Genomic DNA, 16,707 nt, shown 5'->3' with positions numbered 1-16,707 from the left:
ATCTCCTCCTCATGGACTGCAACCATATTTGCCAGTTCTTTCTGTGAGATGTTACCCCACTCTTCCACCAAGGCACCTGCAAGTTCCCGGATATTTCTGGGGGGAATGGTCCTAGCCCTCACCTTCCGATCCAATAGGTCCCAGACGTGCTCAATGGGATTGAGATCCGGACTCTTCGCTGGCCATGGCAGAACACTGACAATACTGTCTTGCAGGAAATCACGCACAGAACGAGCAGTATGGCTGATGGCATTGTCATGCTGGAGAGTCATGTCAGGATGAGACTTCAGGAAGGGTACCACATGAGGGAGGAGGATGTCTTCCCTGTAACGCACAGCGTTGAGATTGCCTGCAATGACAACAAGCTCAGCCCGATGATGCTGTGACACACCGCCCCAGACCATGACAGACCCTCCACCTCCAAACTGATCCCGCTCCAGAGTACAGGCCGCGGTGTAACGCTCATTCCATTCGACGATAAACGAGAATCCGACCATCACAACTGGTGAGACAAAACCCTGACTTGGCAGTGAAGAGCACTTTTTTCCAGTCCTGTCTGGTCCAGCGACGGTAGGTTTGTGCCCATAGTCGACGCTAACCGATCGCTGCAGCTGTACATAAGTCCATCTGTAAATAGCCCATCCAATCTACCTACCTCATCCCCATACTGTTTTTATTTACTTTTCTGCTCTTTTGCACACCAGTATTTCTACTTGCACATCCTCATCTGCTCATCTATCCCTCCAGTGTTAATTTGCTAAACTGTAATTACCTCACTACTATGGCCTATTTATTGCCTTACCTCCTTACTCCATTTGCACACACCATATATAGATTTTTTCTATTGTGTTATTGACTGTACGCTTGTTTATTCCATGTGTAACTCTGTGTTGTTGTTTGTGTCACACTGCTTTGCTTTATCTTAGCCAGGTCGCAGTTGTAAATGAGAACTTGTTCTCAACTAACCTACCTGGTTAAATAATGGTGAAATAATATTAAAAATGTCATCAATAAATAGAATAATAAACATTATTTAGCAACGGGATGGTTTTCTTCTTCTCCTGGAGAATTGTTGCCAATTTTATTTATTGGCTATTCTAACTTTATTATTTTGGGGCCAAAAGCCGGCTATTACCGACTAACGGAAAACCCTGGTGTGTGTTAGCGTGTGTGTGTGTGTTAGCGTGTGCGTTTCCAACCTGGTCTGTGTAGTCCTGGGGGAAGCTCCACCGCACGGTAGGATCTGGAGGTAATTGACAGACAGCATTAATCAGTGGTGAGAAACACAGTCTTCGCAGCGCTGCCTCAGAACACATACATATTAATGAGAGGGGTGGGGGCCGCCAGTCAGCACACACACATTCAGATAGTAATACACACACACACACACACACACACATTCAGATAGTAATACACACACACACATTCAGATAGTAATACACACACACACACATTCAGATAGTAATACACACACACACACACATTCAGATAGTAATACACACACCGAACACTGTGGAGAGACAGAGGATGTGGATCTCCAATATGCTAATGTATCTCCTCCATGTAGATATGATGTGATATTATACCCCACATCATCCCTGCTTGGGCGTGTGGAAATCAGACCTGCACGTACAGTCATTTACAACACACGTGTGTTTGCCGTAGATGGAGAGAGAATTGGCAGTGGTGAATTATGCTGGTGCAAAGGCCTCATGGTGGTCTTGGTATTCATTTCTAAACATTAAGTAACACTGCCATGTATTTACACGAGAACATCTAGAATCCACAGCAAGTGGAGTGATTTTTGTTATTCCGCTTGTGTGATAACAACAAACATCACTCCATCATCTCCATTACTCGCAATTACAAAGTGACAGTACAATATGTAACAATATGACAGTACTATCTAGCAGATGTGGTAATTAGGCCTACAGTTTTACCACAGAGTGGCCGAGACCAAGCAACAATATGACAGTACTATCTAGCAGATGTGGTAATTAGGCCTACAGTTTTACCACAGAGTGGCCGAGACCAAGCAACAATATGACAGTACTATCTAGCAGATGTGGTAATTAGGCCTACAGTTTTACCACAGAGTGGCCGAGACCAAGCAACAATATGACAGTACTATCTAGCAGATGTGGTAATTAGGCCTACAGTTTTACCAGAGTGGCCGAGACCAAGCAACAATATGACAGTACTATCTAGCAGATGTGGTAATTAGGCCTACAGTTTTACCAGAGTGGCCGAGACCAAGCAACAATATGACAGTACTATCTAGCAGATGTGGTAATTAGGCCTACAGTTTTACCACAGAGTGGCCGAGACCAAGCAACAATATGACAGTACTATCTAGCAGATGTGATAATTAGGCCTACAGTTTTACCAGAGTGGCCGAGACCAAGCAACAATATGACAGTACTATCTAGCAGATGTGGTAATTAGGCCTACAGTTTTACCACAGAGTGGCCGAGACCAAGCAACAATATGACAGTACTATCTAGCAGATGTGGTAATTAGGCCTACAGTATGACAGAGATCATGGCAATGGAATAGTCCCAAAAGTGTCGAACCCACTCCACGGTTAGCCAGTTCAAGCTCTTTGAAAAGGACGGGAAAGAAAACAAATATATATTTCTACCACCAGGTTCACGTTCAGTAGCCAAACGTTGTCGAACGTTATAGATAGAAATGAATAGAGCCAATGTGATTCCTTGTTCTACATGTCAGAGAGGCGTGTTTGGGCTACATAGCACGTTTCAAAACGTTGCGTCCTGCTGAACGCTCCCCCAGGTCTATCGTAAAGTCTACATGAGGACGAGTTCACGGCCGTAGTGTCACTATCAAAGAGGCTTCTAGTAAACACTGTTTCCACAGTGATAGAGTTCCGAAGTCCAGACAACAACTCCAGAAATAGCCTTAATCTGGGTCCGGGAAACTGGGCCAATGGGCTAAGAAAATGTTATTTTAGATTTAGAATTTCCACAGCCGGCATGTTGGCACCAAGTTTCATTCTGGAAGACTAACTTATAATCTCCCTCTCACAAGGACACAGACAAACATCATAAACAGACCACATTTCTCACCCGTGAAGAAAAACGGACAAAAGGAGCAAACAGACAGAATCAAAGTTGCCTTCCCCATTATCCTGTGGGATGTTGTCTCAGGCCTCGTCTAAAAAGACCCTGACGAAGACACTCTCTGCTCTCCTAGGGGACTCCATCCCAAAATACACCCACCATCCCTCCACCCCAAATACATGCACCCCTCCACCCCCTCTTGCTGAGCCACCAGGGCAATGTTATGCTGTTTTTATGGGTGAGAGGATGGGAACCCCTGCCAGACACGGAGAGAGAAAAAGAGAGATTGAGCTATAGAAAGAGAGAGAAGGAAAGGGTCTCTATCTTTCCACTCTCTCTCCTGACTGGAACTCTCCCCAACTCCCTTCCCTCTGTCCTCTCTCTCCTGACTGGAACTCTACCCAACTCCCTTCCCTCTGTCCTCTCTCTCCTGACTGGAACTCTACCCAACTCCCTTCCCTCTGTCCTCTCTCTCCTGACTGGAACTCTCCCCAACTCCCTTCCCTCACCTTTATTACCCTCTCTCTTTCTCTGACCTCTACTCACTCTTCTCCCCAACTCCACTCCCTCTGTCCTCTCTCTCTTTTCCTCTTCCTCTCCCCAACTACCCCATCACTCCTTTTGCTCTCTCCCTAAACTGCCCCACTCTCGCCACCTCGCCCTCACTCCCTCTCCCTTGCTCCTCACTCTACCTAACTACTTAAGGTGAAGCTTATGGAGTTTAGGTGAAGGTTAAGGTGAACGTTATGGGGGGTTACGGTGAAGATTATGGGGGTTACAGTGAAGGTTGTGGGGGTTACGGTGAAGGTTATGGGGGTTACGGTGAAGGTTATGGGGGTTACGGTGAAGGTTGTGGGGGTTAAGGTGAAGGTTGTGGAGGGTTACGGTGAAGGTTGTGGAGGGTTAAGGTGAAGGTTATGGATGGTTAAGGTGAACGTTATGGGGGTTACGGTGAAAGTTGTGGGGGTTAAGGTGAAGGTTGTGGAGGGTTAAGGTGAAGGTTATGGAGGGTTAAGGTGAAGGTTATGGATGGTGAAGGTTATGGGGGGGTTAAGGTTAAGGTTGTGGAGGGTTAAGGTGAAGGTTGTGGAGGGTTAAGGTGAAGGTTGTGGAGGGTTAAGGTGAAGGTTATGGGGGTTATGGTGAAGGTTATGGAGGGTTATGGTGAAGGTTATGGATGGTTAAGGTGAACGTTATGGGGGTTACGGTGAAGGTTATGGGGGGTCAAGGTGAAGGTTGTGGAGGGTTAAGGTGAAAATTAAGGTGAAGGTTATGGAGGGTTATGGGGGGTTAAGGTGAAGGTTATGGAGGGCTAAGGTGAAAGTTGCTGTATACATGAAAACACCAAGTGTCCTGCAACATATCCATTCACACCAGTAGAAAACATCCCCACTTCCTCCCATCCACTGACTCCATCAGTGACAACATGTTGGCTTTGACAGGGAGAGTGACAAGGAGAAAGCAGTGAGTGACACACACCTCGTCCTTCTTTCTCCTGTGGGTGAGTGTGTGTTAATTTATCCCCGTGGGCTTCAAGCATGGCTAATCTGGGACAGGCAATGTGCAGAGAGGCAACACGCGGTCAGCCCCCCAGCAGTCCAGACTACCAGCAGCAACCAGCAGGCAGGGTCAGTGGCAAATCAACGTTGGAACGTTCCACCGACGCGGGTCTTTAAAAGTCCAAATGCAGTGCTTTGATATGGGATGAGAGGGGGGCAGGGGGGCTAATAGGTAAATGATTGAGGGAGACAGTAAGGGGGGTGGGTGGTGTGCGTCAGAGAGAATGGGGAGCAGCCCATTCCCCTTCGACACCACCACTTCAGAGTAAATATGAAAGAAACAAGCGGATGGACACATAGTGTTGAAGTCGGAGGTTTACATACACCTTAGCCAAATACATTTAAAAACTCAGTTGTTCACAATTCCTGATATTTAATCCTAGTAAAAATTCCCTGTCTTAGATCAGTTAGGTGAAATGTCAGAATAATAGTAGAGAGAATGATTTATTTCAGCTTTTATTTCATCACATTCCCAGTGGGTCAGAAGTTTACATACACTCAATTAGTATTTGGTAGCATTTCCTTCCATTTGCGACCAAGCTTTAACTTCCTGACTGATGTCTTGAGATGTTGCTTCAATATATCCACATCATTTTCATCCCTCACGATGCCATCTATTTTGTGAAGTGCACCAGTCCCTCCTGCAGCAAAACACCCCCACAACATGATGCTGCCACCCCCGTGCTTCACGGTTGGGATGGTGTTCTTCGGCTTGCAAGCCTCCCCCTTTTTCCTCCAAACATAACGATGGTCATTATGACCAAACGGTTCTATTTTTGTTTCATCAGACCAGAGGACATTTCTCCAAAAAGTACAATCTTTGTCCCCATGTGCAGTTGCAAACCAAAGTCTGGCTTTTTAATGACGTTTTTGGAGCAGTGGCTTCTTCCTTGCTGAGTGGCCTTTCAGTTTATATCGATATAGGACTCGTTTTACTGTGGATATAGATACTTCGTACCTGTTTCCTACAGCATCTTCACAAGGTCCTTTGCTGTTGTTCTGGGATTGATTTACACTTTTCACACCAAAGTACGTTCATCTCTAGGAGACAGAACGCATCTCCTTCCTGAGCGGTATGACGGCTGCGTGGTCCCATGGTATTTATACATGCATACTATTGTTTGTACAGATGAACGTGGTACCTTCAGGCGTTTGGAAATTGCTCCCAAGGATGAACCAGACTTGTGGAGCTCTACAACTTTTTTTTTCCTGAGATCTTGACTGATTTATTTTGATTTTCCCATGATGTCAAGCAAAGAGGCACTGAGTTTGAAGGTAGGCCTTGAAATACATCCACAGGTACACCTCCAATTGACTGAAATTATGTCAAATAGCCTATCAGAAGCATCTAAAGCCATGACGTAATTTTCTGGAATTTTCCAAGCTGTTTAAAGGCACAGTCAACTTAGTGTATGTAAACATCTGACCCACTGGAATTGTGATACAGTGAATTTATAAGTGAAATGATCTGTCTGTAAACAATTGTTGGAAACATTACTTGTGTCATGCACAAAGTAGATGTCCTAACCGACTTGCCAAAACTATAGTTTGTTAACATCACGTAGAGTCTTAATGAGAAGGTGAAAGGTGATGATTTGGTGGTGATATAAAGTGTGTGTCCCACTCCTAATGGGTTGCACTTCACAGGTTAGTTCTATAGATGTGTTCAGACATAATGTTTGAGGAGTGGTTGAAAAACAAGTTTTAATGACTCCAACCTGAGTGTATGTAAACTTCTGACTTCAACTGTAGACGTCAAGTGGAAAACAAAAGAAAGTCATATAGACAACATTTAGTCAATAAGAATGTCAAATACACAACATTCAGCCAATAAGAATGTCAAATACACAACATTCAGCCAATAAGAATGTCAAATATACAACATTCAGCCAATAAGAACGTCAAATACACAACATTTAGCCATTAAGAGTGTCAAATACACAACATTCAGCCAATAAGAATGTCAAATACACAACATTCAGCCAATAAGAACGTCAAATAGACAACATTTAGCCAATAAGAATGTCAAATACACAACATTCAGCCAATAAGAATGTAAAATACACAACATTTAGCCATTAAGAGTGTCAAATTGAAAATAATAATAACTTACAGCTGCTTTTAACATTATGTCTGAACACATCTATAGAACTAACCTGTGAAGTGCAACCCATTAGGAGTGGGACACACACTTTATATCACCACCAAATCATCACCTTTCACCTTCTCATTAAGACTCTACGTGATGTCGGCCACATCTCTATGCGAGGCACACAACATCAGCTTTAAAAATAGAGTGGTGACAAACCACATCACACGGGCACTTGTGTGTGGGCGCGGACACACACACACACACACACACACACACAGAGCAGGAAGAATGTTTCATTGTTGATTTTTGCCTAATCCCAGAAACAACTGGATAGCAGTTAGATTGAATGTTAGATTGAATAGGGGCCCTGCTCGTTAAGAGAGAGGCCAGGTTCCATATGGAGAGCAGCAGTTCTCGTCAGAAGAAAAAGGTTGAACCCCACCAGCATCCCTTCGCCTCTACACCCACAGCAAGATGAAGGGCCTTGAGACGCCTGCCTCTCCTTGTTCCTCATTTCTCCCTCTCTTTTCCTTTCCTCCCATCTCTCTCTCTTGGCCAGGGGTTAAACTACTGCACTCTAACCTCGCTTTGGCAATCACTTCTTTCTCTCTCTCTCTCCCTCCCTCTCTCTCTCTTTTATCTTTAAGAGATTTATTTCACCGTATGTAGTGGTCCGGATTAGGGCCTCGGGCCTGTATGGCCTGGGGATAAAGACATTGTCTTAGCGGACGCTAAGTAACTGACTGAGGAGGTAGCGACCGGCCGGGAGGAAGCTGCCGCTACTTAACATCCACAATGGCCGCCATTGTAGAGCAATGGCTGATCGGGCCGCAGGGGCCTGCTTCAGAGACCGTCTAGACTTTGAGCCAGCTAGTCAAGGAACTGCAGGAGAAAATCCCATCAGCCACTGGAGTGAAAGTTAACTAAGGTAACCTGCTGTGAACCTGATGACGATGTCAAGCCAACATATGGCCCCAAATGTCTATTGTTGGAATGAAGAGTTTTCTTCCTACTGAAGGAGTGAAGAGGTGAGAGGGGGGGACAGGGGGGGGAGTTAGGAGCCTAAAGGAAGGAGGAATAACTGTGGTCATGACTTTACTTCTGGATCACTAGCCTTATTCTGTTCAGGAGGAGCCCTACCCCAGAACTCACAATTAAAAAGGAGTAAGCAGATTAAGTAGCATCTTTCAACTGGCGCTGAATGAGAACACTCACAGACGTTTACAACGCGTTCTTCTCCCCGTCTCCCCACTCCGGTCTCACACAGCCAATGGCATTACATTTCATGCCGACTTAGTAGGCAATGAGGCCAAGAAAGGAAAACTTCTCACCGATGATATGCTCCTTAAATTTACTAGTGGTGATCGGTCACACTGTGTTAGTGACTGGTTTGGTTAAAGTAGTACCTTGGACAATCTACTGTGTGTGTATCCTGAAAAATCCTCTCTCCGCTGCACCCTTTTGGGGGGAAAAGCACCACAGTTGGCATTCCTACTGAAGGTACTTAATGGTTTGTGCAGAGACTCTGACTATACAGGCTACATATATACATGTAGGGCCTGGGTATTCTCCCATTATACATCTGAGAGAGAGAGAGAGAGAGAAGAGAAACACAAACACACCCTACAGAGCCCCAGGACAGCAGCACAATTAGACCCAACCAAATCATGAGAAAACAAAAAAATAATTACTTGACACATTGGAAAGAATTAACAAAAAAAACAGAGCAAACTAGAATGCTATTTGGCCCTACACAGAGAGTACACAGCGGCAGAATACCTGACCACTGTGACTGACCCAAAATTAAGGAAAGCTTTGACTATGTACAGACTCAGTGAGCATAGCCTTGCTATTGAGAAAGGCCGCCGTAGGCAGACATGGCTCTCAAGAGAAGACAGGCTATGTGCTCACTGCCCACAAAATGAGGTGGAAACTGAGATGCACTTCCTAACCTCCTGCCCAATGTATGACCATATTAGAGAGACATATTTCCCTCAGATTACACAGATCCACAAAGAATTCGAAAACAAATCCAATTTTGAAAAACTCCCATATCTACTGGGTGAAATTCCACAGTGTGCCATCACATCAGCAAGATTTGTGACCTGTTGCCACGAGAAAAGGGCAACCAGTGAAGAACAAACACCATTGTAAATACAACCCATATTTATGCTTGTTTATTTTATCTTGTGTCCTTTAACCATTTGTACATTGTTAAAACACTGTATATATATATATATATATACATATATAAAATATGACATTTCTAATGTCTTTATTGTTTTGAAACTTCTGTATGTGTGATGTTTACTGTTAATGTTTATTGTTTATTTCACTTTATATATTCACTTTATATATTATCTAACTCACTTGCTTTGGCAATGTTAACACATGTTTCCCATGCCAATAAAGCCCATGCATTGAATTGAATTGAGACAGAGAGACAGAGAGAGACAGACAGAAAGAGAGACAGAGAGAGAGAGAGAGAAAGAGAGAGACAGAAAGAGAGAGACAGAAAGAGAGAGACAGAAAGAGAGAGACAGAAAGAGAGAGACAGAAAGAGAGAGACAGAAAGAGAGAGACAGAGAGAGAGAGAGAGAGACAGAGAGAGAGAGACAGAGAGAGAGAGACAGAGAGAGAGAGACAGAGGGAGAGAGAGACAGAGGGAGAGAGAGACAGACGGAGAGAGAGAGACAGAGAGAGAGAGAGAGAGAGAGAGAGAGAGACAGAGAGAGAGACAGAGAGAGAGAGACAGAGAGAGACAGAGAGAGACAGAGAGAGACAGAGAGAGACAGAGAGAGACAGAGACAGAGACAGACAGAGACAGAGACAAGACAGAGACAGAGACAGACAGAGACAGAGAGAGCGCGCAAACGAGGGAGCGAGCGAGAGAGAAGTGCGTCTCCAGGCTAGTTGGGAATCAACCCAATTTCACAGCTTCACGACTGAGCGGAGCAGCATATGGACGCTGGCGAGGCTAGCTCTGTGACAGGCTCCGCTCTGCGTTCGTATCACAACATAACACTGGTGTTCCCAGTCAGCCTCCATACTGGTCCAACATTATGTCAAACACTGGCTACGCCTCAGCGAGTCAGCTAGCGCTGCCTTCCTCCACACTACGTGTTGGTGTATGGGGGGGGGCTATAAAAAGGATGTTGGTGTATGGGGGGGGGCTATAAAAAGAATGCTTGCCGTCATTGATATCTCAAGTCATATGAACGGACTTCCTCTCTCTCCACAATCAAAGACAGTCTTCGACTCCTACATTGTGATATGAATTCTAAGTTCGAAGTATCAAAACGTACAAGGACAACATTCTAGTTCTAGAATACAGAGGATGGGTTAGGGATACACCATATGGGTGAAAATCTAATTGCATTTTTTTCCCTTCTTTTTTTTAACCAAATACTGTGATTGCGATTTGACGTGCTGTATAGATCAAAATACCTGGGCGAACTGTTGGAATCATAGACATAGAAATAGAATGACTTATATTAAGATGCAAAGTGGAAAGCAGTGTGTCCTTGTCTGGAACAACCATTTGACCTCTAACAGAACAGCATGCAGACTTAAAGAGAATCGAACAGCAAGGAGGAGTTACTGCGTTAATTGAGTTACAGGGTTGAATCTATAAAAAGTAAACTACAAAAACGAACGTTACACGCCTCTGAGATGCATTTTAAAATACTGCATATGGTATGGATCTCTTGCAATGTGAATTTGTACATGTTAAAATTGCGATATGAATGTGAATTTGATTATACTGTGCAGTCCTAGGTTCCAGATTATAGGCCTAACTAGATGCTTGTAGAACATTCTAGATGAAGAGTCTGTGCTCGGTGAGCATTTCACTAGCATTCCACCTCAGGTCTGGGTGAAAAAGATGCACTGGAACGGAGATACTTCAGGTAATCACACATTTCTCCCCATATGGTGCAACCATCTGCCTCAGTTTAAAAACAGTAGCTGTGAAAAACTAAAATACACATACAAAGATGTGACGATTAGCCTACCACAGATAACCTGCTTAGAGGTGGAGTAGGTACAAGCTGTGCCTAACCACTGAACTAGGGTCAAATACAGAGTATGCCAGCAGCATACCACTTCTGGCTTGCTTCTGAAGCTAAGCAGGGTTGATACTGGTCAGTTCCTGGATGGGAGACCAGATGCTGCTGGAAGTGGTGTTGGAGGGCCAGTAGGAGGCACTCTTTCCTCTGGTCTAAAAGAAAATGTCCCAATGCCCCACGGCAGTGATTGGGGACACTGCCCTGTGTAGGGTGCCGTCTTTCGGATGGGATGTTAAATGGGAGTCCTGACTCTCTGAGGTCATTAAAGATCCCATGGCACTTATCGTAAGAGTAGGGGTGTTAAGCCCGGTGTCCTGGCTAAATTCCCAATCTGGCCCTCAAACCATCACGGTCATCTAATATTCCCCAGTTTCCAATTGGCTCATTCATCCCCCTCCTCTCCCCTGTAACTATTCCCCAGGTCGTTGCTGTAAATGAGAACGTGTTCTCAGTCAACTTACCTGGATAAATAAACAAATCAAATAAAAAATACAGGTCACTGCCTTAATGGTTAAGATTATGGGGAAAAGTCTACCTCGAGCCTTGGATTTTCTAGCCGTTTTGACAGCTCTCTATTCTCCCATCCATGGTGTGTAAAGGCTGGATCTCCCTCCATGACATGTAGGGTAATCACAGCCTAGAGTACTGTACATATGGCGCCCAGAGGCTGCTAGCTGCTGATGATGACAGAGTAAAGCTTTGCCGTTGGCGTCTACACGCTGGTGCCGTCATACTGTAGCAGGGATCTGACGTTCACACGAGAAGCATGTCAGACAGCTATCAATCTGTAGTGGAACGACACCACCACCACCACTGCTGCTGCAAGGGTTGAATGCAGGTACTAGGCAACATGATACTGTTGCTATGGAGAGGAGACGAACAAACCTACAGTGTTTCTCTTTCTAATGCCTTCTCTAGTAGATAGATGGACTTCACTATTTCGCTTCAGTTGCACCACACCTCGCTATTTTTTCAGTTCAACTGAAAATGTTTCTCAGTTCTGTTTGTTCGTGCGGACTACTTCCTGGACTACTTCCTGGACTACTTCCTGGAAAACACTCAACCTGGATGTATTTTGCAGCATTGTTTTGTCATTTAAGATGTTCTTGTGTATCCGTTTTCACTCAGGCCAGTCAGGCTACACTGAACAGCACACACTCATTCTTTAGTTATCCTGCCTCAGTCCGCATCAACAACATTGATTCACGTAAACAAAACTATGACTAAGAGATGAATTGGCCCTACCACGACACAAGGAACCTTAGGGAGAATTGACTTGGTCCTACCACGACACAAGGAACCTTAGGGAGAATTGACTTGGTCCTACCACGACACAAGGAACCTTAGGGAGAATTGACTTGGTCCTACCACGACACAAGGAACCTTAGGGAGAATTGACTTGGTCCTACCACGACACAAGGAACCTTAGGGAGAATTGACTTGGTCCTACCACGACACAAGGAACCTTAGGGAGAATTGACTTGGTCCTACCACGACACAAGGAACCTTGGGGAGAGATGACTTGGTCCTACCACAACACAAGGACCTTGGGGAGAGATGACTTGGTCCTACCACAACACAAGGACCTTGGGGAGAGATGACTTGGTCCTACCACAACACAAGGAACCTTAGGGAGAGAAGACTTGGTATAGCACGACACAAGGACCTTGGGGAGAGACGACTTGGTCCTACCACGATGATCCTATGATACTCAGAGAAACAGAACACCCTTGGACCAATCATTTGAGAGAATGACGCAGCATGTGCGATCACAAATTAGTCACATGATCCGTGATGACAAATAGCACGGCTCGTCCCTCACAATGACAACCATTGGCTGTGACCTACATTCTGTGGTGAAAAATGGGCTTCATCCCAAATAAGACCCCATCTAAACGACAGCATATTCCCAGTAAGCATATGTACCCAGGACGTCAGTGTAAACGGGAGGGTTGCTGGCTGGCACAGGAACAGTACAGTCCCCAGAGGAGACACTGTATAGAGTGGTTAAAGAGATGCCAGACAGGAAAGGCTACAGGTTTATTTTCCCATGGCACGGTGTTGATTCAAATATTTATGATGGGGCACTTGATTATTTCTAATATAATATATACTCGGGGGGGGGTGAAACCGATTCGGGGAACAAACAGAACAGAAAACCAGAAAATAATATTTTTTAGAGGAACAGAATTAGAACCGAGAATGAAAGTGATCTATACTGTTCCGTAACAGAACCATTCTTTTTAAAAGCCCTCACTGTCACTCAGAAACATATTCCAGTGTCTGCCTGCCTGCTGTCTGCCCGCCTGTCTGTCTGCCCCACTGTCTGTTGAAAATCTTTGCTACTGTGTGTGTAGGCCACCTGCCCCTCCTCCTCCCTCTGAAGCATAGTCCTACTGACGTTGCAAGCGTGCTTCAGAAATTAGGGAGAGATTTCTTATTCAAGAAGAATGGATTAACTTTTTCAATGCTAGTTAAGGATACTATAGTCATCACGTTTCACATTGGATTTATTAACTACAAAAATGTATTTTTTATTTTGGTGCCACTATGCACACAAGCTAGCTAGCTATGGTCCAATGTTAAGCCAACTCTCTGAACTCCAAGGACATTCCCAGTTCCTTCATAAAATCTGCTCCTCCGTACGTATAATTCTGTGGGCCTAACTCAGAAAATGCCAAGACTCTTCCTCCTCTACTCGCTCTCACCCCCCACCCACAAATTACAGTACAATCTGACACCGTACACTTGCCTGTCCAATGCATGTAAACAGCTGGCCCGCTCCATAACAAGTTGGGCCCAGTTTCCCAAAAGCATCTGAAGGCTAAGTTCATTGTTAGAACCTTCGTAGGAGCATCGTTAAATCTCCGAGCTGTTTGCCAAAAACCCTCGTTATTACTGTTGCAATTTAAAACTGCTTTAGACCACTCGTTAGATGCTTTTTTTTGCCCTCCCGCGTCCCTTTCAACCAAGAAGATCTCCGCCAACCAAAGAAAAACACGGTTTATCCTTCTCTCTGTGACCGCCGATAACTTCAGAACAAAGTTGACTACAAATACAAAGCTGCAAATGTCTGTTTCAATTGATACAAACAAGCAAAGTATACAAATATGCTTCAAATGAAAACCTAGATGACTGCATTAAGATAAACACTAGGCTATAGGCCCATTTCAATCATATTGAAATACATTTCATGTCAATAAATGTTGCTACTTGTAGGCTACTGTCTGTAATCTGTCTCAATATATTTCATGATGTGCCATATTGGTGGTTTTGTGCATTTTTATTGGGTAAACATTAGAATAAGCATACCTCAATATTTGCAGCCGTAGGTGGTAATCTCTCTCTAGGAGCTGATCTGTCGTCAGTATTGTGAAATAATTCTAAGGAATGATTTGAATGGAGAAAACTGACCTGAGAGCAGCACCCTCTTTCTTTCGATCCCATCAATATCAACACAGACCTCAAAGGCGCATCTACCGACCGTTCTCTCTGTGCGATATTTTGGGAAACTCATGTTACATCTTCGGCAGTCGTAGGAAAGATGCATCGTTGACTACACTCGTAATCCATCGATATGGGGGAAACAGGGTCCTGCTCGATCCGCACTGATTAGTGAAAACATTTCAGAGGTTTAAGAGAAAAAAGAACAGAAAGGAACGATATAAACAGAACGAAAAATAACGTTTATTTTCAGAATTATACAATTGGAGAATAATTTTGGTTCCAACCCCTGATAATATTAATGCCACTTAACAGACGCTTATGGGGGGGGGGCATCACTAGCTGGGTGCCACCCGGTTACTCAACTCTGCACCTTAGAGGCTGCTGCCCTGTACATAGATTCACTGGTAACTTCAATAAGGGAACACTAGTCACTTTAATAATGTTTACATACTGCTTTACTCATCTCATATATATATACTGTATTCTATTGTATTTTAGTTGATACCACTCCAATATTGCTCAATCTAATATTTATATATTTCTTAATTCCCTTCTTTTAATATTAGATGTGTGAGTATTGTAGTGAATAATTTGTAGATACTACTGGACTGTTGGAGGTACAGTAGGAACACAAGCATTTCACTATACCCGCAAAAACATCTGCTAAATGTGTGTATGTGAACAATGAAAATGGATTTGTGACAGACTCCGGGAATCGAACCCACTATCCTGCTGTTGCCAGAGAGCTACCAACTGTACCATACAGAACCACAATACATGACCAGAGTTTCTTAGACACTAATAATGCAAATGAACAAGAGGATAAAGATTCTTGTCTGCATTTACACAGGCACCCATTTCAGATTTTTTTCCCTTCTTCTTATTGGTCTTTTGACCAATCAGATCCACTCTGAAAAAGATCTGATGTAATTGGTCAAAATAGCAATTAGTGGAAAAAAGTGGGGAAGGGTTATCTAACATGCTAAGTAGTTGCAAAGCTGTTAATTCGCTAAAATGCTAAAGTTGTCCGTGATGAGATTTGAACGCACAACCTTTCAGTTGCAAGACGTTCGCGTTATACGCCCACCCAATCACCCTACTTTTGTTTTGCCATAAGTAACCTTCTGTTTTATGTAACCATACCAAACGTAGCATATCATACTAATTTGATTGTCCCGGATATAAATTGACTTTGTTACGTGTAGTCTATGAGACCAGGCTGGCACAGACATAGGCTTCGCCGAGCCGAGTTCTGCTAGGAGCCCAACATAGTATGCAGCAGCCCTTAGGCTGTTTCATGTTGCCTATATGACAAGTAGTAGTCATAGGTCGAGCCCATAACAGCAGACTCAACACAAAACCCTGTCAAAACCCTGTCAGTCAAGTGAAAGAAAAAAAAAAAGTTTATGATATGGAGAAAGAACAATATTCTCCAACACTACATTTATACATTAAATTCTGTTCGTTGGTAAAGTAGACCACATCAGTAGTCCCTTCAGTAGTCCCTTCAGTAGACCACATCAGTAGTCCCTTCATAACAGCAAACCAGTCATTGTTCTTTAGACAGGAAGGACTATAGGTGGAGGAAACCCTGGTTTAAAAACAGCCATCTGCTGCTTCCTGGTTATCGATTCTCCACCAACACAACATGGCAACAAAGAGCTTTTCAAATCATTGCATATATTCAACTGGTCTTGTACCAGCAACGTAATGAAAGAAAGCAAAGTCATGGAAATGCATCGGAGTTGTCGTAATAATTAGCCTAGGCCTAATAAAGGAACACCTTATATTTCAATTCCATTTTCACTACAATAAAAAACGTACACTTCCCCTAACCCCCAAGTTCATGTGTTCGTTGGGTTTAAGGTGAGAAATGATCTGAACATCATCACTGGGCTGTTTGACAGGATAAAATGAGGATATATATGTGAGAGAGAGAGAGAGACAGAGGGATGAGGCAATGGGACTCATGTGAATCTCCATCCATCAAAATCATCATATTAATTATTGATCGGCTCCCTACACATCCCTCTCTCAGAAAAGGGATGAAGAACCACTATTTATAGCTGCAGAGCACCCTGCCTAGAAGTCGTTCCATGTTCTCCCAGACTGGCACCATTACTGCATTCAAATGAGCCTTCTGCATCTTTATCTCCATCTCACGCACACGCACACACACACACACACTTTCCAGTAATTCATCAGTGGGTGGTAAAAACACAGCCAACGACTACCACAGTATGCCACCTCTCAGGATGACATACCACTGTCATCAGCAAATCCCTGTTCCTCTCTTCTCCCTACCACTCTCTGTCACTAGCCCTACCACTCGGTCACTAGCCCTACCACTCTCTGTCACTAGCCCTACCACTCTCTGTCACTAGCCCTACCACTCTCTGTCACTAGCCCTACCACTCTCTGTCACTAGCCCTACCACTCTCTGTCACTAGCCCTACCACTCT

The 16,707-nt window shown here is 44.0% G+C and overlaps 1 protein-coding gene across 1 annotated transcript in view; it reads right to left on the bottom strand.

Annotated features, from left to right (window-relative positions):
* LOC115125399 (DENN domain-containing protein 1B-like) overlaps positions 1–16,707 on the bottom strand; it is a 259,940-nt gene that overhangs the window by 221,283 nt on the left and 21,950 nt on the right. The window contains exon 3 of the mRNA XM_065009257.1: positions 1,200–1,243. Within this exon, the coding sequence (XP_064865329.1) occupies positions 1,200–1,243 (44 nt within the window). The remainder of the gene's footprint in view (positions 1–1,199; positions 1,244–16,707) is intronic.

The sequence above is a fragment of the Oncorhynchus nerka genome, linkage group LG24, assembly GCF_034236695.1.
Source record: "Oncorhynchus nerka isolate Pitt River linkage group LG24, Oner_Uvic_2.0, whole genome shotgun sequence".
NCBI lineage: Eukaryota > Metazoa > Chordata > Actinopteri > Salmoniformes > Salmonidae > Oncorhynchus > Oncorhynchus nerka.
The sequence above is the reverse complement of the archived record's forward strand: the minus strand, read 5'-3'. Positions and strand labels throughout refer to the sequence as shown.